This window comes from Bombina bombina, chromosome 1 (assembly GCF_027579735.1).
Source record: "Bombina bombina isolate aBomBom1 chromosome 1, aBomBom1.pri, whole genome shotgun sequence".
Classification (NCBI taxonomy): Eukaryota; Metazoa; Chordata; class Amphibia; order Anura; family Bombinatoridae; genus Bombina; species Bombina bombina.
This window is the reverse complement of record NC_069499.1, coordinates 542975485-542999135: the sequence shown is the minus strand read 5'-3', so window position 1 is coordinate 542999135 and position 23651 is coordinate 542975485. Positions and strand designations below refer to the sequence as shown.

The window sequence follows — 23651 nt, the reverse complement described above, 5'->3', positions numbered from 1 at the left end:
ATAGTAGTGGTATTTTAAGGTAATAAGAAAATGATTAATTTTTCAATAATTAGAATTAAACTGTGAAACAAACAAAGCCAAAAAAAAAGACCGTCATTGCTCTAATGTCAAACCTTCTGTGCAAAAAAGCCAGCAAGCATATTTCAGTATTTCATATATCTGGTGGAAATAATAAATATATGGAAAGCAAAATATAATTGCAAATTTGCAACAACATATTTTTTCTCCAGTTGTGAACTCTCAGAGCTGGACAAGTCACTGCACAATCTACAGAATAAACAAATATCCAGTTACATGTAAATAGGCATAGTGAAGTAAAACATTCTGGTTATCTTTTATTGTACAGTCTCTATATTATTATTTTTAATTACAGAATTATATGCCTACTGTAGGAATACATGCAGAGACATTGCACACTAACATACACTACAAAAAGGTCCCTTTAAATGCAGAGTATGAAACATATTTTGGTCCTGTCTGTATTGCGACTGGGTCTATATCTCCAGAGGTGACTTCAGCTGCATTTACCAAACTTGAAGGGAGTTGAGGTGCAAGGTAAACTTTATACGGAGACTTTTCATCAAGGAGCTCCTAAATTCATAGTACATGAGACTGCCATGAGTAGAACTAACCAAAGTTTTTTTTTTTGTAAAATGGTTACCAGTCCCGTGAAAGCTTAGTATTCTGGTCTCTTTTAGGTGGAGCAGGAGGTGGACCCCTTCGTAACGTTGCATAGCCTGATAAATGGCTGCCTCCATAGCAGTTAACTTTTTGATTATCTCCTAAAAGTTCTGGTGGTGGTGGTGGAAGTACCATATCATCCATAGTGGCAGTGGGTTCTGGTCTTGATAAACGGGCAGAAGTTAATGAGCCATGTCTGGTGATAGATTTCCGCTGAAGAGTCTTGTTTAAGTCAGCAAGGAACCCAGGCTGTACACTTAGGCTGGGCTTAGGTGAGGTTGGCACTTGCGGGCTGGCAGGAGGGGCAGCTTCTGTTATTTCTGCTTGCATCAACCTCATGCTGTCATTCCGTTTTGGCCTGGTGGGAGGTGGTGCCTTCTTTACAGATGATTTAGACCATGTCTGTGGTTGTGGATTCACCACAGCAACCTTTGGGGAAGTGTTACCAGAAAATATAACTGGAGGATTATCTGCAGGTGGTGGAGGCAGAAGCTCAAGGTCTGCTGGTGGAGGTGGGAAATCTGATTCAGAATCAGACGGTGGTGATGGGAACTCTGTGACTGGTTCCTTTGAGGAAGTTAACATGCTGGGCATCTGGTTTTGTAGGTTTCCTTGTTGGAAGACCATAGGCAAGTTTACACCTGAAAGGTTCAGTTTTATCGGCTTTGGTGGTGCAGAGGGTGGGGGTAGTGACTCTTTAGATGGTGAACCAGGAGATTCTGCAAATTTACTCACTAAGCTATCCACAGATGATTTCTTGGATTCATAGTATTCAGCAGAACTGTTTGATTTAATGCTAGAATTGCGCTGTGGAGTGGGTGGAGGCTTTTTCCCACCTGGGCTAGAGGTCTTGCTTGACTTTTTAACTGGAGAACCCATTTTCTCTGGCGTGGGAGAAGGCGGTGGACCAGTGGAACTGGATTGTGGTGGTGGTGGTGGGGGTGGTGGTGGTGGGGGTGGTGGTGGAAGGAGTGCTAAACTGCTCTCAGGTGGTGGAGGAGGAAATTCAGGTGATGGAACAGAAAATGGCTGCCATTTTGGTTTTGCTTTCACTGCTGGTGGAGATTGGGGAACGGAAGTTTGAGCAGAAGGCTTTGGTGATAGAACATCTGACAAAGGAGGCTGTGGAAACTGACTAGCAATTTGTTTAACAGAAGGCATGGGTGACTGTGGAGAGGAAGGGGGCTTAACAGAAAAGCTCTGCTGTTTGGGTAAAGTTGGAGGTGGAGTGGCACCAGAAGGAGCTAAAGGGACAGATGGAAGTTGATATGTTTGGGAAGATGTAATATGAAGCTGCTTTTTGGTTGCTGTAATAGGAGGTCCTGAAGCAGCACATGTTGGTGGGAGAGCGTTGTTTGTTTGTTTAGTAACAGGCACAGTGTGTTTAATAGGGGCTTGAAATGGAGGAGGGGGTGGTGGTGGTGGCGGTGGTGGAGGAGGGGGCAAAGGAGGAGGTGGAGGAGGCTGAGCAGTCGGCACAATGTTAGTCTGCTGGACCTGATGAATTTTTAGAGGTGGTGGGGGTGGTGTAAACTGAGGCATAGATGGGGTACATAGGGCAGGTCTCAACATTGCCATAGCAGAACCTGGAGGAGGTGGTGGTGGGGGTGGAGGGGGTGGAGGTGGTGGCGGTATTCCACCATTAGGAGTGACCACCATCTGGGGTTTTGCACTTTGTGAGGCATATGAACCAATTTGGCTTGAGCTGGGTGACTTAAAGTGAGGCCCAGGATACTGTGCTGCATTCTGTAATCTAGTAATAGTGCTGTATTTAGCAAATAGAATGGGAGGGGACACAGAAGGGCTCTTAGACTGAGTAGGAAGTGGTGGGGGTGGAGGAGGAGGCGGTGGTGGTGGGGGAGGAGGTGGAGGAGGAGGTGGGGCAAGAGGTGATGGCTGCGAAGCAGCATGTGGAGAAACAACTCTGTTCTGGATAACCTGGGGCTGAGGGGTTAGAGAAGTTAGGGGACGACTTAAGGACTCCATTCTTGCCTAGAACAAAAAAAGAAAAATATACATTTGTTATGATCTTCAATATATTAAATAAATACAGAACACACTTAATACCACAGACTTACAATAGTTGTGATTGACAGACAGTTAAAGAAGAAGTATGGTGCTTGTTGTGAGGTCTCAAGACATTATGAAAGTAGAAGTTACATGAGGGCAGGTATATTAAAATTGGATGAATCTTATTTTTTATTGCAGCACATTACTGGAAAAATGTTAATGTATTTATTTAAAACTTTAGAACTTGAAGAACTGTATAATTTAGATGAATAAAAAGTAAACAATGAGAGATCAGGGTTCTAAATATTTTGAGCTACAGAAGAATGTTAGACAAAGGCAAAGTTCTAAGCACTACAACAGCAAAAATGGTGATGATGCATTATGACAACAAACATGATCAGGACAAAAGTGTATGGAGTGAAAAAAGGCAAATGAGTGGAGAAAGGCAAGTTAAGCAGGGCATAGCATCAATTCCTATACTGTAAAAGAAGGTCCCCCAACTTAGCGCAGAAGCTTAATGCCTTTAGAAAGTACAGAAAGTCAATGTGACCCAATAGGAAACAATTTAAAAAATTAAAAAATAGTTGCTAGTGACATACAGTTTACAAAGTGAAGTACCCACACAACTAGAGCAGCATGGAATGAAGTTTTATTTATTGGTCAATTAAAGTAAATTATACTTTTAACAAAAACTTCCCATGTTAACCATTTTTTTTTCTCCAAAGCTCATCAGGTTCTAGAGCATTACATAGCTTTTGGGAAGATTCCAAGTTGTTTGGACATGTATATCCAACCATGCTGCAACACCTTCTACACCAGGGGCCTCAAATCCTAGCAGTGGAATGTGTTGGGGACCCCTTTGGCAGTGAAAAGTATACTGAATATAGGCACCTTAAAACCTAATAAGGCCCTGGCTTTTTTTTCATTCAAGAAAAGAAAGTTTTTGATAAAGAAGCCAGAGGCTTGTGTTAAAGGATATTCATATTTTCAAGAAAAGATTAATGACTTTTTAGAAAGTTAGTCTAGAGGATTCCAATTAATAACATCCAGGTAGGTTAAAGAGCTTTTAAATTACCCCTGACCTTAATACTGCCCCGTACAAAGCGTTGTGGGCTTGATGGCCTTAGCAGAGATGGGCTTCACATTTGGAACCTGGGACAATGAGGCAACAGGAGAAATACGAGCAGTGAAACATAATGCATGGCGACAGTAGAGCAACAAGATCTGCAGAAGGGAATATCCAATCCCAGGCAATGAGAAGTTTAAAGATACAGTGAGATAAACAAACTTATCTTATAAATGTAGACTAGTAATAATGCATTAGAAAAAGTAAAACAAAATAAGAATCTTAGGTTTGCTTTCATTTATTTTTAGAACCCTCATTAAATGAGGGTTTGCCAAAATACTGTTAACTTGCCCTATGAAATGGCCAGAAAAGCACAAATGGTAATGTATTGGTGCAGAGATGATGATCTATACATTTACTCTACAATATGGTATGGCAGTCTAGATTTATAATGATGTGCAAAAGGAAAGAATTCGGGAAAACCCAGTGGCTTGTTATATTTGCAGCCCAGACAGCCATGCTGTCAGGCTGTACAGTGTAGATATGCAGCTGTTGCTGCGTTTACCTTGCTGGATTCCTCCAATTGTGTGCCTCTTTTCCACGCCTCTGAGAAGATAGAGCTCACAATGCTCTGAGAACGAACATGGCAGGTTGATTGGTTGTCTGAAAGACCACTGTCTGATTGGCTGGAATTATTTGAATGTGATTCTATGGAGAAAGCAGAGATGTCAGGTTTGCATTAGTATGGCAGGTTACTAATTTTAAAAAAACATTATGAAAGAATAAAAAGTGAGCACAGTCATTTATACTTCTGCTTAAGTGCGATTCCCCCCCCCCCCCAGTAATTAATAATTACCAGAATATTTGGCTTACATTAGTCAACTTGTCATTTTAATTCAATAGCACAAAATTATAGCCTAGAATAATATTTAAAGTATACATGGATGATTAACTCTAGTAGTGGCTGAAGGCCACAAACAGGCCAGGATATAAAAAACATAATTTATGCTTACTTGATAAATTAAATTTCTTTCATGGTGGTGAGAGTCAACGATCCATTACTCATGGGAATTACTTATCTACCAGTAGGAGGCGGCAAAGATTCTCAAACCCCAAGACCTCTGTAAAAGCCATGCCTCCTCACACATACCTAAGTCTAACGTATAGCCAAGCAAGTGAGGTGAAAAAGGAGTAAGAGACAAAAAAGGAGCAGAGAAAAAAAGATGTCCTCAAAACAAATCAACCCTAAGAGAACAACAAAAGGTTGTGTACTCTCACCATCATGAAAGAAATTAATTTATCAGGTAAGCATAAATTATGTTCTCTTTCATTCAGGTGGTGAGAGTCCACAAACCAATACTCATGGGAACTAATACCCAAATTGTTGCATTCCCATGAGTAATAACAAAGGGAGGTATTGAAGAAAAAAAAAAATTTCACTGAGAAATTAAATTCATAACAATTCAAAGATTTTTATTTTATAATGCACTTAAAAAACAGGCATAATCACATTATCATCAAACTAAGACAACTGTCTAAAGGACCTTTCTACCAGACTACTTCAGAAGGAAGCAAAAATGTCAAAATGGTAACATTTAGTAAAGGTATACAAAGAAGACCAAGTAGCTGCCTTGCAAATTTAAATCAAGTGATGCCTCATTCTTGAAAGTCCAAAAAGTGGCAACTGACTTGGTAGAATGAGCCGTAATCCGCTGTGGTGGATGCTGATCTGCCTCCAAATAAGCTCTGTGAATCAAAAGTTTGAACCAAGAGTGTAAAGAAATAGATGCCGTCTGACCTGTCCTAGAAAAAAAAAAACAGTCTAGAAGTTTGTCTGAAACGCTTAGTAGCATCAACATAATATTCCAATGCCCTAGCAACATCCAGAAAATGCAAAGATCTTTCAGAAGCATTTTTAGGACTAGGACAAAAAGAGGACACAACAATCTCTCTACCAAAGTTGTATGAAGAAACAACCTTAGGCAAACAATTTAATTTCCTCAAAACAGCCTTATCCTGATGAAAAATCATAAGGTGACTCACAAGAAAGAGCAGACGATTCATTTCAGAAACTTTTCTAGCAGAAGATATGGCCACAAGAAACAACACTTTCCATGAAAGTAGTTTAATGTCAAATTTATGCATAGGTTCAAAAGGAGGAGCCTGCAAAATGCTTAACACTAGGTTATGATTTATCATTCAAAGGAGGAAAAATAGGCTTGACAACAGGTTTAATTCGGACCAGAGGCTGAACAAAACAATGAACATCAGGAAGGCTAGCAATCTTTCTGTTAAACAAAACTGAAAGAGCAGGAATCTGCCCTTTCAGGGAACTGGCAGATAAACCCTTCATACCAAATCCTGCGAGACCATGCTGGGGCAATCAAAATTACTTCTCTAACTTTATCTTGGAAATTACTCTGGAAAGAAGAACCTACGGAAGAAACAGATAGGCAGGCTGAAATAACCAATGAGAGGCCATCAAATCTATCTTTGGTAGACCCCAAAGATCCACAATAAGATTGAACACATCCTGATGAAGAGACCACTCCCCTGGATATAGAGACTGACGACTGAGAAAGTTTGCCTCCCAATTGTTCACTCCTGGAATGTGAATCGCAGAGATTAGGCAACAATTGACTTCTGCCCAAAGAGAGAATTTGACATACCTCCATCATAGCTAGGGGATTGTGAGCTGCTGTGACATTGTCTGTCTGGAAATGGAGATAAGACTCTCTTTTCAACACAGGCCAAGCTTGAAGAGCCCTGAAAATTGCACAGAGTTTGACAATATTGATTGACAACCTTGCCTCCCAAGGATCCCAACCCCCCACATGCTGTCAGAGACCCCCAAACAGCTCCCTATCCTGAAAGGCTTGCATCCGTGGTGATCACAGACCAGGTAGGTTGAGCAAAAGAAGCCCCCTTTAATAAAATGATGATTCAGCCACCAAGTTAGAGACTGGCTTGTACTGGAATCTAAGAATATCTTTTGAGATAGCTGGATATAATCCCTGCACCACTGATGCAGCATACAAAGCTGAAGAGGTCTAATGTGAAATTGAGCAAATGGAATTGCATCTGAAGCTGCAATCATGAAACCTAGAACGTCCATACTCTGAGCCACAGAAGGGAATTTCATCCGTCTCTGCTCTGTTAGAGAAAGACTAATGGACACTGAATCTATTTGGAAACCTAGGAAAGTAACCCTTGTTTGGGGAATTAAAGAACACTTCTGCAAATTGATCCTCCAACCATGTCTTTGAAGAAACAACAATAGTTGTTTGATGTGCAATTTTGCTAAAAGGAAAAGATGGAGCTAGTACCAAGATATCGTCCAGGTAAAGAAACACTGCAATACCCTGAGATCTGATTACAGACAAAAGTGCACACAGAACCTTGGTAAATATTATTGGAGCTTTTGCCAAATCAAATAGAAGAGTAACAAACTGATAATGCTTGTCCAGAAAAGTAAACCTCAGAAACTGGTGTAAGCATCCTTAAAATCTTTTGTGGACATAAATTGACCTTGCTGAACAAAAGGCAGAATAGTCCTGTCAATCATGTCAGAGACAGCAAAATTGGTATGAAAGTGCCTTTCTTCTTTGGAACAATGAAGAGATTTGAATAAATTCCAATCCCCTGTTCCTGCAAATTTACTGTAACAATTACTCCCATATCTCCCAGATCTGAGACAGATTCGAAACAAAAAAATATTGAGCTTTTACTGGATTAATTGGAACATTGGACAGAAAAAAACCTTCCTCTGAGAGGCCTTGTTCGGAATCCAATGCGATAGCCTGAGAAACAATATTCTGAACCCAGGCATCTGGGACAGACTGAAACAAAGCCTCCTGAAAAAGATTTAATCTGCGCCCTACCAGGACTATTGGATCGGGGGCGCACCTTCATGCAGTGTTTGAGGCGGGAACAGACTTCTTACCCTGTTTGGACTTGTTCCAATTAGCATAAGGCCTCCAGGTTGAACCAGAGGAACTTTGCTTTTGAACAGAGGAGTCTGTTTTCTGTTCTTTATTCTGACGAATGGAATGAAAATGATTAGGAGCTTTAGATTTTCCTTTAGCTCCATTACTCCCAGTAATAGTAGAAATAATAGAATCTAAATCAGACCCAAATAACTTCTTTACTTGAAAGGAAAGAGACAAAAATCTAGATTTAGACGCCATATCAGCATTCCAGGATTTAAGACACAGGGCCCACCTGGTAATAATAGCTAAAGACATGCATCACAAATAAAATAATTTGCACTCTGAAGCAAAGTTAAAAAGATAAGAACTAACAGGGTCATCAGAAAACTGCTCTGAAAGACTGGACAACCAGAAAGTAGAAGCAGCAGCTACATCAGCAATATAATTAGCTGGCCTGAGAATATAACCAGTATGTAGAAAGGCCCTTCTAACTTCCTGTCTAAAGGGTCCTTAAAGGAAGTACTATCTTCCAAAGGAATAGTAGTACGTTTAGCTAGAATGGAAATGGCCCCTTTCACTTTGGTAACTGTTTCCCATAACTATAATATATTTTTTTAAACCTTGCAGAAGGATTAAAAGATACACTTGACTTAGACCATTCCTTAGCAATCATGTCAGAGACAGCATCAGGCACAGGGAAAACCTCAGGGAAATTAACAACAGTTTTAAACACTGAATTTAAATTATTACAAGGTTTAGCATCAAGAAGGCTTAGGATCTTCAACCCCTCCACCTGTTTAAATGGCAGAAAGCACGCCCCAAAAAAACAGAATTTATGCTTACCTGATAAATTACTTTCTCTTGCGGTGTATCCAGTCCACGGATTCATCCTTACTTGTGGGATATTCTCATTCCCCACAGGAAGTGGCAAAGAGAGCACACAGCAGAGCTGTCTATATAGCTCCCCCTCTAGCTCCGCCCCCCAGTCATTCAACCGACGGTTAGGAGAAAAAGGAGAAACCATAGGGTGCAGTGGTGACTGTAGTTTACACAAGAAATTTTAACCTGACTTAATTGCCAGGGCGGGCCGTGGACTGGATACACCGCAAGAGAAAGTAATTTATCAGGAAAGCATAAATTCTGTTTTCTCTTGCAAGGTGTATCCAGTCCACGGATTCATCCTTACTTGTGGGATACCAATACCAAAGCTTTAGGACACGGATGAAGGGAGGGAACAAGACAGGTAACCTAAAGGGAAGGCACCACTGCTTGCAAAACCTTTCTCCCAAAAATAGCATCCGAAGAAGCAAAAGTATCGAATTTGTAAAATTTGGCAAAAGTATGCAGTGAAGACCAAGTCGCTGCCTTACAAATCTGTTCAACAGAAGCCTCATTCTTGAAAGCCCATGTGGAAGCCACAGCTCTGGTGGAATGAGCTGTAATTCGTTTAGGAGGCTGCTGCCCAGCAGTCTCGTAAGCCAATCGGATGATGCTTTTCAGCCAGAAGGAAAGAGAGGTAGCAGTCGCTTTCTGACCTGTCCTCTTACCAGAATAAACGACAAACAAGGATGATGTTTGTCTGAAATCTTTAGTTGCTTGTAAATAGAATTTCAAAGCACGTACCACATCAAGATTGTGTAATAGCCGTTCCTTCTTAGAAGCTGGATTAGGACACAGGGAAGGAATAATGATTTCCTGGTTAATATTCTTATTAGAAACAACTTTAGGAAGAAAACCAGGTTTGGTACGCAAAACTACCTTATCTGCATGGAACACCAGATAGGGTGAATTACACTGCAAAGCAGACAATTCTGAAACTCTTCGAGCAGAAGATATAGCTACCAAAAACAAAACTTTACAAGATAATAACAATATCTATGGAATGTAAAGGTTCAAACAGAACCCCTTGAAGAACTGAAAGAACTAAATTTAGACTCCATGGAGGAGCCACAGGTCTATAGACAGGCTTGATTCTGACTAAAGCCTGTGCAAACGCTTGAACGTCTGGTACTTCTGCCAGACGCTTGTGTAAAAGGATAGACAGAGCGGATATCTGTCCCTTTAAGGAACTAGCTGACAAACCTTTCTCCAATCCTTCTTGGAGAAAAGACAATATCCTGGGAATCCTAATCTTACTCCACGAGTAACCCTTGGATTCACATCAAAAAAGATATTTCCGCCATATCTTATGGTAAATTTTCCTGGTGACAGGCTTTCTAGCTTGGATCAGAGTATCTATGACTGATTCAGAGAACCCACGCTTGGATAGAATTAAGCGTTCAATCTCCAAGCAGTCAGCTGCAGAGAAACTAGATTTGGATGCTTGAAAGGACCCTGTATTAGAAGATCCTGCCTCATTGGCAGTGTCCATGGTGGGACAGATGACATGTCCACTAGGTCTGCATACCAAGTCCTGCGTGGCCACGCAGGCGCTATCAGAATTACCAAAGCCTTCTCCTGTTTGATTCTGGCTACCAGCCGAGGTAGAAGGGGAAACGGTGGAAAGACATAAGCTAGACTGAAGGACCTAGGCGCTACTAGAGCATCTATCAATGCCGCCTTGGGGTCCCTGGACCTGGATCCGTAAAGAGGAAGTTTGGTGTTCTGACGGGACGCCATCAGATCCAACTCTGGAATGCCCTATAGCTGGGTCAGCTGAGCAAAAACCTCCGGGTGGAGTTCCCACTCCCCCGGGTGAAAAGTCTGACGACTTAGGAAATCCGCTTCCCAGTTGTCTACTCCTGGGATGTGAATTGCAGATAGATGGCAAGAGTGATCCTCCGCCCACCTGATTATTTTGGTTACTTCTGTCATCGCTAAGGAACTCTTTGTTCCTCCCTGATGATTGATGTATGCTACAGTCGTGATGTTGTCCGACTGAAATCTGATGAATTTGGCCGCCGCTAGCTGAGGCCATGCCTGGAGCGTGTTGAATATCGCTCTCAGTTCCAAAATGTTTATCGGGAGAAGAGACTCTTCCCGAGACCAAAGGCCCTGAGCTTTCAGGGAGTCCCAGACCGCGCCCCAGCCTAACAGACTGGCGTCGGTCATTACAATGATCCATTCCGGTCTGCGGAAGCACATTCCCTGAGACAACCACCAGAGAAGAGAATCTCTGGTTTTCTGGTCCAGTTGGATTTGAGGAGACAAATCTGCATAATCCCCATTCCACTGTTTGAGCATGCACAATTGCAGTGGCCTGATATGAATTTGAGCAAAAGGGACTACGTCCATTGCTGCTACCATTAATCCGATTACCTCCATGCACTGAGCTACAGATGGCCGAAGAATGGAATGAAGAGCTCGGCAGGTGGTTAAAAGCTTTAACCTTCTGACCTCCGTCAGAAATATTTTCATTTCTACCGAGTCTATTAATGTTCCCAGGAAGGGAACCCTTGTAAGCAGGGACAGAGAACTTTTTTCGGTGTTCAAAAATTGTGTAACACCTAGCGCCTGTTGTGGGAAGACCCTTGGCTAAGATAAATTGACCCCTAGTGGTCAGTACAGTTACAATGTTAGAAAGTGACTATCAAAGCGCCAACAAAAATAAGGCAGGGTCTATAACTCTAATATTAAAAGTTAAATTTATTAAAATACATGTATAATCAATTGACATCAAATAACAAAAACAATATTAAAACAATATATAAGCAATGTGCCAAAGGTTAATGGTGTAACCCTGGTGGTCCTTTTTCAAGAACTATACTTGTTCCAAAGGTTAATGGCTTTAACCCTGGTAGTTCTTTTCAAGACCTGTACTTTTTATACGAATACCGTCTATTCAGTTGTAAGTAACATTAATTCACAGATAATTTATAACAATTTGACAAATTTAAAAAAAATTTTAAAAATGTAAAATTTGACAACTTCAGAATTTTGACAATTTTTCCCTCATGGATCCATGTTAACAGTCTAAAATATTGAGATTGTTCGTGGTTGACCAATTTGGTTTAATAGTATCCTGAGTTTACAACTGATAGTGTTATTATTATTCTTTATCAGATATTGCTCACATCAGAGGCTAAAAGCAGTAGTTTGAACTCCCTAGTATCCTGGGATTTTTCAGTGTATCTACAATTGAGGCTCTCACTCAGATCTTATGTTATGCAAGTAGATTAGTATAAAGGTGCGTTTTCACGCTTTTAGTGAAATATCACAATTACGTGATAATCTTTCACTTCTGGGTTGCAGATGATAAGAACTGAGTCGAGTGGGCCTATTAGGTGCAAAATTGTTTGTTGATAGTGTGTTGATAGTGTCGGTACCTATCCGAGTGAATATTATTACACAATTCGGTGAATTAGACCTAGTGCATAAACATTAGTGATGAAACAGATTCCTTAAAATACCTTAAAATACAAATGCTGTGGCGAGTGTAAAAAGCATTGTGATAGTGCTTTAAACAAACTTCCAATTCAAATATGTGTTTCAACCATTAAACAAACAATATTACAATAAAAATGAACAAATAAATAACGTGTTACAGATATTTGGTTCACGGATTATAAAAACAACTTAGCAGTGTCTATATTTATGAATTTCTGTTCGTGATGTGAGTGAAATAGAGTGAATGTAGTAACATCTAAACAACTCCTCTCGAAAATCTTCTAAAAAGTATATGTCCAAAGTATTTTCAGTGGATGATTAAATTCCCTGATGGGTATATATTCCCAGGGCCAGTGGATAGGCTATAATCCTATTCAGTGTGAGTGTCAGTCTTCAGTGTGTTTGCGGTCATTAGCAGATCTCTCCCTGCTGTAGTGGGCAATTCTGTGCAAAGCGGTCCTTCTGTAAAAACAGAAATAACAATAGTGCAGACTGCCAAATGTGAATCTAAAGATTGAAAATGCTCTTACCAGCCAACGCGTTTCGGTCGTTCCTCGACCTTTTTCAAGACTGGTTTGTGTTCGTTAACTAAGATAGCTTTATACTACTTCTGCTGTGACCTTTTCGCGGTCCCGGAAGTGAATGTTCTACCTCGTCTGTTCTATAATTTATTTTTCTCGTATTTAGCCGGTCTCTTTCTTTTCTACTTTATTCCATAGTTTTCCAGTTTGTATATTCTGAAACCGGTATTTAGTTTACTAACATACATCTCGTATATTCTAATTCACATTTGCCGGTTTTTCGTTGTTCCTATTGGTCAATGAGAGTTCTTTTTCCTTTACATGATTGGCTAGTGTTAGGGGTGTGAGACAGAAAATTTACCATCGTTACTATTGGTCAGATAAACAGTGTTTCCCTTACGTAATTGGCTAATATTAATATCCTTTACATGATTGGCTAATCGTGGGGGTGTGAGACATAGAATTTGCCGATTTTCCATCACTGCTATTGGTCAGATATACAGTGTGAGGCATAGAATTTGCCGATTTTCCATTGTTGCTATTGGTCAGATAAACAGTGTTTCCCTTATATAATTGGCTAATGTTAGGGGTGTGTGGTTTTTTATCGTGATACATCTCCTTTGTTAGCAGTGATCAATCTGTCACCCTCTTAAAAATGAGAGTACTTCACTTTTTCCCTTATCTGGATGGGGTACCCCAACTTGTAGATATACCTATATCTTTTCTTGTGTTTGCTAATATTTATTCATAGAGGCCATTAATAACTAGAGTGTTTGTATAATATCTTTTGTTTTACCACTTTTCCGGCTACTGGCTTTTCGTGTTTAATAAATCTTACTGTTTAATAAAACTTATCTTCTATTCCTTTCACGGATCTTATTTCTAATATTAAGGACAATTTTATCATTTTAAAATATGTATTGTCTCTTATCTGCATTTAGAATTTTGTTCCAATGCACATTGCAAGCAGTATTTTTTCAAACTTTCATTTGATTTTTATTTTTAACAAAATTTCCCTTTTCCATTATTTTCTGAATGTATTGAAGTGCTCTGTGCTTCTTCATATACATTCTGTACTCATTATTCTTTGTTTTATGGATTATTTTAATCTAAAAAGTCAGCTTTTGAGGATTATTTTATACTTTAATCTAAAAAGTCAGCTTTTGAGGAAGTGTTTTCTGCATTTTTATATTTACAGATCTTTTATATAGTATGTAAAGTGGACACTTTGTAATTGCTACTATTCCTATAATTATTTATTTATTTATTATTTTAAAATTTTAAAATTCAGGGGGTCACCCTTTAAAATTCAGTAAGATTTATTAAACACGAAAAGCCAGTAGCCGGAAAAGTGGTAAAACAAAAGATATTATACAAACACTCTAGTTATTAATGGCCTCTATGAATAAATATTAGCAAACACAAGAAAAGATATAGGTATATCTACAAGTTGGGGTACCCCATCCAGATAAGGGAAAAAGTGAAGTACTCTCATTTTTAAGAGGGTGACAGATTGATCACTGCTAACAAAGGAGATGTATCACGATAAAAAACCACACACCCCTAACATTAGCCAATTATATAAGGGAAACACTGTTTATCTGACCAATAGCAACGATGGAAAATCGGCAAATTCTATGCCTCACACTGTATATCTGACCAATAGCAGTGATGGAAAATCGGCAAATTCTATGTCTCACACCCCCACGATTAGCCAATCATGTAAAGGATATTAATATTAGCCAATTACGTAAGGGAAACACTGTTTATCTGACCAATAGTAACGATGGTAAATTTTCTGTCTCACACCCCTAACACTAGCCAATCATGTAAAGGAAAAAGAACTCTCATTGACCAATAGGAACAACGAAAAACCGGCAAATGTGAATTAGAATATACGAGATGTATGTTAGTAAACTAAATACCGGTTTCAGAATATACAAACTGGAAAACTATGGAATAAAGTAGAAAAGAAAGAGACCGGCTAAATACGAGAAAAATAAATTATAGAACAGACGAGGTAGAACATTCACTTCCGGGACCGCGAAAAGGTCACAGCAGAAGTAGTATAAAGCTATCTTAGTTAACGAACACAAACCAGTCTTGAAAAAGGTCGAGGAACGACCGAAACGCGTTGGCTGGTAAGAGCATTTTCAATCTTTAGATTCACATTTGGCAGTCTGCACTATTGTTATTTCTGTTTTTACAGAAGGACCGCTTTGCACAGAATTGCCCACTACAGCAGGGAGAGATCTGCTAATGACCGCAAACACACTGAAGACTGACACTCACACTGAATAGGATTATAGCCTATCCACTGGCCCTGGGAATATATACCCATCAGGGAATTTAATCATCCACTGAAAATACTTTGGACATATACTTTTTAGAAGATTTTCGAGAGGAGTTGTTTAGATGTTACTACATTCACTCTATTTCACTCACATCACGAACAGAAATTCATAAATATAGACACTGCTAAGTTGTTTTTATAATCCGTGAACCAAATATCTGTAACACGTTATTTATTTGTTCATTTTTATTGTAATATTGTTTGTTTAATGGTTGAAACACATATTTGAATTGGAAGTTTGTTTAAAGCACTATCACAATGCTTTTTACACTCGCCACAGCATTTGTATTTTAAGGTATTTTAAGGAATCTGTTTCATCACTAATGTTTATGCACTAGGTCTAATTCACCGAATTGTGTAATAATATTCACTCGGATAGGTACCGACACTATCAACACACTATCAACAAACAATTTTGCACCTAATAGGCCCACTCGACTCAGTTCTTATCATCTGCAACCCAGAAGTGAAAGATTATCACGTAATTGTGATATTTCACTAAAAGCGTGAAAACGCACCTTTATACTAATCTACTTGCATAACATAAGATCTGAGTGAGAGCCTCAATTGTAGATACACTGAAAAATCCCAGGATACTAGGGAGTTCAAACTACTGCTTTTAGCCTCTGATGTGAGCAATATCTGATAAAGAATAATGATAACACTATCAGTTGTAAACTCAGGATACTATTAAACCAAATTGGTCAACCACGAACAATCTCAATATTTTAGACTGTTAACATGGATCCATGAGGGAAAAATTGTCAAAATTCTGAAGTTGTCAAATTTTACATTTTTAAAAAAAAATTTAAATTTGTCAAATTGTTATAAATTATCTGTGAATTAATGTTACTTACAACTGAATAGACGGTATTCGTATAAAAAGTACAGGTCTTGAAAAGAACTACCAGGGTTAAAGCCATTAACCTTTGGAACAAGTATAGTTCTTGAAAAAGGACCACCAGGGTTACACCATTAACCTTTGGCACATTGCTTATATATTGTTTTAATATTGTTTTTGTTATTTGACGTCAATTGATTATACATGTATTTTAATAAATTTAACTTTTAATATTAGAGTTATAGACCCTGCCTTATTTTTTTTCGGTGTTCACCTTCCACCCGTGAGACCTTAGAAAGGCTAGAACAATCTCCGTATGAGCCTTGGCTCTGGGAAAAGAGGACGCCTGTATTAAGATGTCGTCCAGATAAGGTGCTACTGCAATGCCCCGGGGTCTTAGTACCGCTAGAAGGGACCCTAGCACTTTTGTGAAAATTCTGGGAGCAGTGGCCAACCCGAAGGGAAGGGCCACGAACTGGTAATGCTTGTCCAGAAAGGCGAACCTTAGGAACTGATGGTGATCTTTGTGGATAGGAATATGAAGGTACGCATCCTTTAGATCCACGGTAATCATATATTGACCTTCCTGGATCATCGGTAAGATTGTCCGAATGGTCTCCATTTTGAAAGATGGAACTCTGAGGAATTTGTTCAGAATTTTTAGATCCAGGATTGGCCTGAAAGTTCCTTCCTTTTTGGGAACCACAAACAGGTTTGAGTAAAAACCCAGTCCTTGTTCTGTAATTGGAACTGGGTATATCACTCCCATCTTGAGTAGATCTTTTACACAGCGTAAGAACGCCTCTTTCTTTGTCTGGTCTGTAGACAGACGAGAAATGTGGAACCTTCCCCTTGGAGGAGAGTCCTTGAATTCTAGAAGATATCCCTGAGCAACGATCTCTAATGCCCAGGGATCGGGAACATCTCTTACCCAAGCCTGAGCAAAGAGAGAGAGTCTGCCCCCTACCAGATCCGGTCCCGGATCGGGGGCTACCCCTTTATGCTGTCTTAGTAGCAGCCGCGGGCTTTTTGGCCTGTTTACCCTTGTTCCAGCCCTGCAAAGGCTTCCAGGTTGCCTTGGGCTGTGAAGCGTTACCCTCTTGCTTTGCGGTTGCAGAGGTTGAAGCAGGACCGCTCCTGAAGTTGCGAAAGGAACGAAAATTAGCCTTGTTTTTAGCCTTAAAAGGCCTATCTTGCGGGAGGGCATGGCCCTTTCCCCCAGTGATATCCGAAATAATCTCCTTCAACTCGGGCCCGAAAAGGGTCTTTCCCTTAAAAGGAATATTTAGTAATTTTGTTTTGGACGACATCGGCCGACCATGACTTGAGCCAAAGCGCTCTGCGTGCCATGATGGCAAAAACATAATTTATGTAAGAACTTACCTGATAAATTCATTTCTTTCATATTAGCAAGAGTCCATGAGCTAGTGACGTATGGGATATACATTCCTACCAGGAGGGGCAAAGTTTCCCAAACCTCAAAATGCCTATAAATACACCCCTCACCACACCCACAAATCAGTTTAACGCATAGCCAAGAAGTGGGGTGATAAGACAAAAGTGCGAAAGCATAAAAAAATAAGGAATTGGAATAATTGTGCTTTATACAAAAAAATCATAACCACCACAAAAAGGGTGGGCCTCATGGACTCTTGCTAATATGAAAGAAATGAATTTATCAGGTAAGTTCTTACATAAATTATGTTTTCTTTCATGTAATTAGCAAGAGTGCATGAGCTAGTGACGTATGGGATAATGAATACCCAAGATGTGGATCTTCCACGCAAGAGTCACTAGAGAGGGAGGGATAAAATAAAGACAGCCAATTCCGCTGAAAATAATCCACACCCAAAATAAAGTTTAAATCTTATAATGAAAAAAACCCTGAAATTATAAGCAGAAGAATCAAACTGAAACAGCTGCCTGAAGTACTTTTCTACCAAAAACTGCTTCAGAAGAAGAAAACACATCAAAATGGTAGAATTTAGTAAAAGTATGCAAAGAGGACCAAGTTGCTGCTTTGCAAATCTGAATCAACCGAAGCTTCATTCCTAAACGCCCAGGAAGTAGAAACTGACCTAGTAGAATGAGCTGTAATCCTTTGAGGCGGAGCTTTACCCGACTCGACATAAGCATGATGAATCAAAGACTTTAACCAAGACGCCAAAGAAATGGCAGAGGCCTTCTGACCTTTCCTAGAACCGGAAAAGATAACAAATAGACTAGAAGTCCTTCGGAAATTTTTAGTAGCTTCAATATAATATTTCAAAGCTCTAACTACATCCAAAGAATGCAACGATCTTTCCTTAGAATTCTTAGGATTAGGACACAATGAAGGAACCACAATTTCTCTACTAATGTTGTTAGAATTCACAACCTTAGGTAAAAATTTAAAAGAGGTTCGCAACACCACCTTATCCTGATGAAAAATCAGAAAAGGAGACTCACAAGAAAGAGCAGATAATTCAGAAACTCTTCTAGCAGAAGAGATGGCCAAAAGAAACAAAACTTTCCAAGAAAGTAATTTAATGTCCAGCGAATGCATAGGTTCAAACGGAGGAGCTTGAAGAGCCCCCAGAACCAAATTCAAACTCAAAGGAGGAGAAATTGACTAAATAACAAGTTTTATACGAACCAAAGCTTGTACAAAACAATGAATATCAGGAAGACTAGCAATCTTTCTGTGAAAAAGAACAGAAAGAGCAGAGATTTGTCCTTTCAAGGAACTTGCAGACAAACCTTTATCCAAACCATCCTGAAGAAACTGTAAAATTCTAGGAATTCTAAAAGAATGCCAAGAAAAATGATGAGAAAGACACCAAGAAATGTAAATCTTCCAGACTCGATAATATATCTTCCTAGATACAGATTTACGAGCCTGTAACATAGTATTAATCACAGAGTCAGAGAAACCTCTTTGACTGAGAATCAAGCGTTCAATCTCCATACCTTCAAATTTAAGGATTTAGATCCTGATGGAAAAAAGGACCTTGTGATAGAAGGTCTGGTCTTAACGGAAGAGTCCACGGTTGGAAAATGGCCATCCGGACAAGATCCGCATACCAAAACCTGTGAGGCCATGCTGGAGCCACCAGCAGAACAAACGAGCACTCCTTCAGAATCTTGGAAATTACTCTTGGAAGAAGAACTAGAGGCGGAAAGATATAAGCAGGATGATACTTCCAAGGAAGTGACAATGCATCCACTGCCTCCGCCTGAGGATCCCTGGATCTGGACAGATACCTGGGAAGCTTCTTGTTTAGATGAGAAGCCATCAGATCTATTTCTGGAAGTCCCCACATTTGAACAATCTGAAGAAATACCTCTGGGTGAAGAGACCATTCGCCCGGATGTAACATTTGGCGATTGAGATAATCCGCTTCCCAATTGTCTATACCTGGGATATGAACCGCAGAAATTAGACAGGAGCTGGATTCCGCCCATACCAGTATTCGAGATACTTCTTTCATAGCCAGAGGACTGTGAGTCCCTCCTTGATGATTGACATATGCCACAGTTGTGACATTGTCCGTCTGAAAACAAATGAACGACTCTCTCTTTAGAAGAGGCCATGACTGAAGAGCTCTGAAAATTGCACGGAGTTCCAAAATATTGATTGGTAATCTCACCTCCTGAGATTCCCAAACCCCTTGTGCTGTCAGAGACCCCCAAACAGCTCCCCAACCTGTCAGACTTGCATCTGTTGAAATCACAGTCCAGGTTGGAAGAACAAAAGAAGCCCCCTGAACTAAATGATGATGATCTGTCCACCACGTCAGAGAGTGTCGTACAATCGGTTTTAAAGATATTAATTGAGATATCTTTGTATAATCCCTGCACCACTGGTTCAGCATACAAAGCTGAACAGGTCGTTTGTGAAAACGAGCAAAGGGGATCGCGTCCGATGCAGCAGTCATAAGACCTAGAATTTCCATGCATAAGGCTACCGAAGGGAATGATTGAGACTGAAGGTTTCGACAAGCTGAAACTAATTTTAGACGTCTCTTGTCTGTCAGAGACAGAGTCATGGACACTGAATCTATCTGGAAACCTAAAAAGGTTACCCTTGTCTGAGGAATCAATGAATGTTTTGGTAAATTGATCCTCCAACCATGTTCTCGAAGAAACAATACAAGTCGATTCGTATGAGATTCTGCTAAATGAGAAGACTGAGCAAGTACCAAGATATCGTCCAAATAAGGAAATACCACAATACCCTGTTCTCTGATTACAGACAGAAGGGCACCGAGAACCTTTGTAAAAATCCTTGGAGCTGTTGCTAGGCCAAACGGCAGAGCCACAAACTGGTAATGCTCGTCTAGGAAAGAGAATCTCAGAAACTGATAGTGATCTGGATGAATCGGAATATGCAGATATGCATCCTGTAAATCTATTGTGGACATATAATGCCCTTGCTGAACAAAAGGCAGAATAGTCCTTATAGTTACCATTTTGAATGTTGGTATCCTTACATAATGATTCAATATTTTTAAATCCAGAACTGGTCTGAAGGAATTCTCTTTCTTTGGTACAATGAAGAGATTTGAGTAAAACCCCAACCCCTGTTCCAGAACTGGAACTGGCATAATTACTCCAGCCAACTCTAGATCTGAAACACATTTCAGAAATGCTTGAGCCTTCACTGGATTTACTGGGACACGGGAAAGAAAAAATCTTCTTGCAGGAGGCCTTATCTTGAAGCCTATTCTGTACCCTTCTGAAACAATGTTCTGAATCCAAAGATTATTGTGAATTGAATTGATCCAAATTTCTTTGAAAAATCGTAACCTGCCCCCTACCAGCTGGGCTGGAATGAGGGCCGCACCTTCATGTTGACTTGGGAGCTGGCTTTGGCTTTCTAAAAGGCTTGGATTTATTCCAGACTGGAGATGGTTTCCAAACTGATACCGCTCCTGTAGGGGAAGGATCAGGCTTTTGTTCCTTATTGTGACGAAAGGAACGAAAACGATTATTTGACCTAAATTTACCTTTAGATTTTTTATCCTGTGGTAAAAAAGTTCCTTTCCCCCCAGTAACAGTTGAAATAATAGAATCCAACTGTGAACCAAATAATGTATTACCCTGGAAAGAAAGGGAAAGCAAAGTTGACTTAGAAGACATATCAGCATTCCAAGTTTTAAGCCATAAAGCTCTTCTAGCTAAAATAGCTAGAGACATATACCTGACATCAACCCTAATGATATCAAAGATGGCATCACAAATAAAATTATTAGCATGTTGAAGAAGATTAACAATGCTATGAGAATTATGATCTGTTACTTGTTGCGCTAAAGCTTCTAACCAAAAAGTTGAAGCTGCAGCAACATCCGCTAAAGATATAGCAGGTCTAAGAAGAGTACCTGAACATAAGTAAGCTTTTCTTAGAAAGGATTCAATTTTCCTATCTAAAGGATCCTTAAAGGAGGTACTATCTGCCGTAGGAATAGTAGTACGCTTAGCAAGAGTAGAGATAGCCCTATCAACCTTAGGGATTTTGTCCCAAAACTCTAATCTGTCAGATGGCACAGGATATAAATTGCTTAAAATGTTTAGAAGGAGTAAATGAATTACCCAAATTATTCCATTCCCTGGAAATTACTTCAGAAATAGCATCAGGGACAGGAAAAACTTCTGGAATAACTACAGGAGATTTAAAAACCTTATTTAAATGTTTAGATTTAGTATCAAGAGGACCAGAATCCTCTATTTCTAATGCAATTAAGACTTCTTTAAGTAAAGAACGAATAAATTCCATTCTGAATAAATATGAAGATTTATCAGCATCAACCTCTGAAACAGAATCCTCTGAACCAGAGGAATCATTATCAGAATGATGATGTTCATTTAAAAATTCATCTGAAAAATGAGAAGTTTTAAAAGACCTTTTACGTTTACTAGAAGGAGGAATAACAGACATAGCCTTCTTAATTGATTTAGAAACAAAATCTCTTATGTTAACAGGAACACTCTGAGTATTAGATGTTGATGGAACAACAACAGGTAATATAACATTACTAAAGGAAATATTATCTGCATTAACAAGTTTGTCATGACATTCATTACAAACAACAGCTGGAGGAACAGATACCACAAGTTTACAGCAAATACACTTAACTTTGGTATATCCAGCATCAGGCAGCGATTTTCCAGAAGTATCTTCTGATTCAGGGTCAATCTGAGACATCTTGCAATATGTAATATAAAAAACAACATATAAAGCAAAATTGATCAAATTCCTTAAATGACAGTTTCAGGAATGGGAAAAAATGCCAGTGAACAAGCTTCTAGCAACCAGAAGCAAATAAACAATGAGACTTAAATAATGTGGAGACAATAATGACGCCCATATTTTTTAGCGCCAAAAAAAGACGCCCACATTATTTGGCGCCTAAATGCTTTTGGCGCCAAAAATGACGACACAACCGGTAACGCAGACACTTTTGGCGCAAAAAACGTCAAAAATGACGCAACTTCCGGTGACAAGTATGAAGCCGGAAATAACAAAGAAATTTTTTTGCGCCAAAAAAGTCCGCGCCAAGAATGACGCAATAAAATGAAGCATTTTCAGCCCCCGCGAGCCTAACAGCCCACAGGGAAAAAAGTCAAATTTTAAGGTAAGAAAAAAAAAAAGATCATTCAAATGCATTATCCCAATAATGAAACTGACTGTCTGAAATAAGGAATATTGAACATCCTGAATCAAGGCAAATAAATGTTTAAACACAAATATTTAGAACTTTATATAAAAGTGCCCAAACATAGCTTAGAGTGTCACAAAAATAAGACTTACTTACCCCAGGACACTCATCTACATGTAGTAGAAAGCCAAACCAGTACTGAAACGAGAATCAGTAGAGGTAATGGTATATATAAGAGTATATCGTCGATCTGAAAAGGGAGGTAAGAGATGAATCTCTACGACCGATAACAGAGAACCTATGAAATAGACCCCGTAGAAGGAGATCATTGAATTCAAATAGGCAATACTCTCTTCACATCCCTCTGACATTCACTGCACGCTGAGAGGAAAACCGGGCTCCAACCTGCTGCAGAGCGCATATCAACGTAGAATCTAGCACAAACTTACTTCACCACCTCCAAGGGAGGCAAAGTTTGTAAAACTGATTTGTGGGTGTGGTGAGGGGTGTATTTATAGGCATTTTGAGGTTTGGGAAACTTTGCCCCTCCTGGTAGGAATGTATATCCCATATGTCACTAGCTCATGGACTCTTGCTAATTACATGAAAGAAACCAGAATTTTTCGCCGCTAACTTAGCTAATTACAAAGCGGCATCTGTGATAAAAGAATTACCCAGCTTTAAAGCATTAATTCTATCCATGACTTCGTCATATGAAGTCTCCCTCTGAAGCGACTCCTCCAGCGCCTCAAACCAAAAAGCCGCTGCAGTAGTTACCGGAATAATGCAGGCAATAGGTTGGAGAAGGAAACCTTGTTGAACAAATATTTTCTTTAGTAAACCTTCTAATTTTTTATCCATAGGATCTTTGAAAGCACAACTGTCTTCAATTGGTATGGTTGTGCGCTTGGCTAGTGTTGAAACTGCCCCCTCTACCTTAGGGACCGTCTGCCATGCGTCCCGCCTGGCATCAGTTATGGGGAACATTTTCTTAAAGATGGGGGGGGGGAAAGGTACACCTGGTCTCTCCCACTCCCTAGCAACAATATCCGCCACCCTCTTAGGGATCGGAAACGCATCAGTGTATACAGGGACTTCTAGATATTTGTCCATTTTACACAATTTCTCTGGGACCACCATAGGGTGACAATCATCCAGAGTAGATAAAAGCTCCCTAAGCAGTACGCGGAGGTGTTCCAATTTAAATTTAAACGCTAGTGAATCTGATTCTGCCTGCTGAGAAACTTTTCCTGAGTCAGAAATTTCTCCCTCAGACATTACATCCC

The 23651-nt window shown here is 39.6% G+C and overlaps 1 protein-coding gene across 3 annotated transcripts in view; it reads right to left on the bottom strand.

Annotated features, from left to right (window-relative positions):
* Nucleotides 1-310: 310 nt before the first annotated feature.
* RAPH1 (Ras association (RalGDS/AF-6) and pleckstrin homology domains 1) overlaps nt 311-23651 on the bottom strand; it is a 389631-nt gene continuing 366290 nt past the window's right edge. For 2 of the 3 annotated variants that reach the window (XM_053698661.1, XM_053698662.1), the window contains 2 exons: nt 4323-4465; nt 311-2673 (listed from right to left, as the gene is read on the bottom strand). In XM_053698661.1, the coding sequence (XP_053554636.1) occupies nt 658-2673; nt 4323-4465 (2159 nt within the window). In that variant the 3' untranslated portion in view covers nt 311-657. Of the gene's footprint in view, nt 2674-3773; nt 3844-4322; nt 4466-23651 lie in introns of all 3 variants that reach the window. The other variant, XM_053698663.1, reaches the window with a different exon arrangement.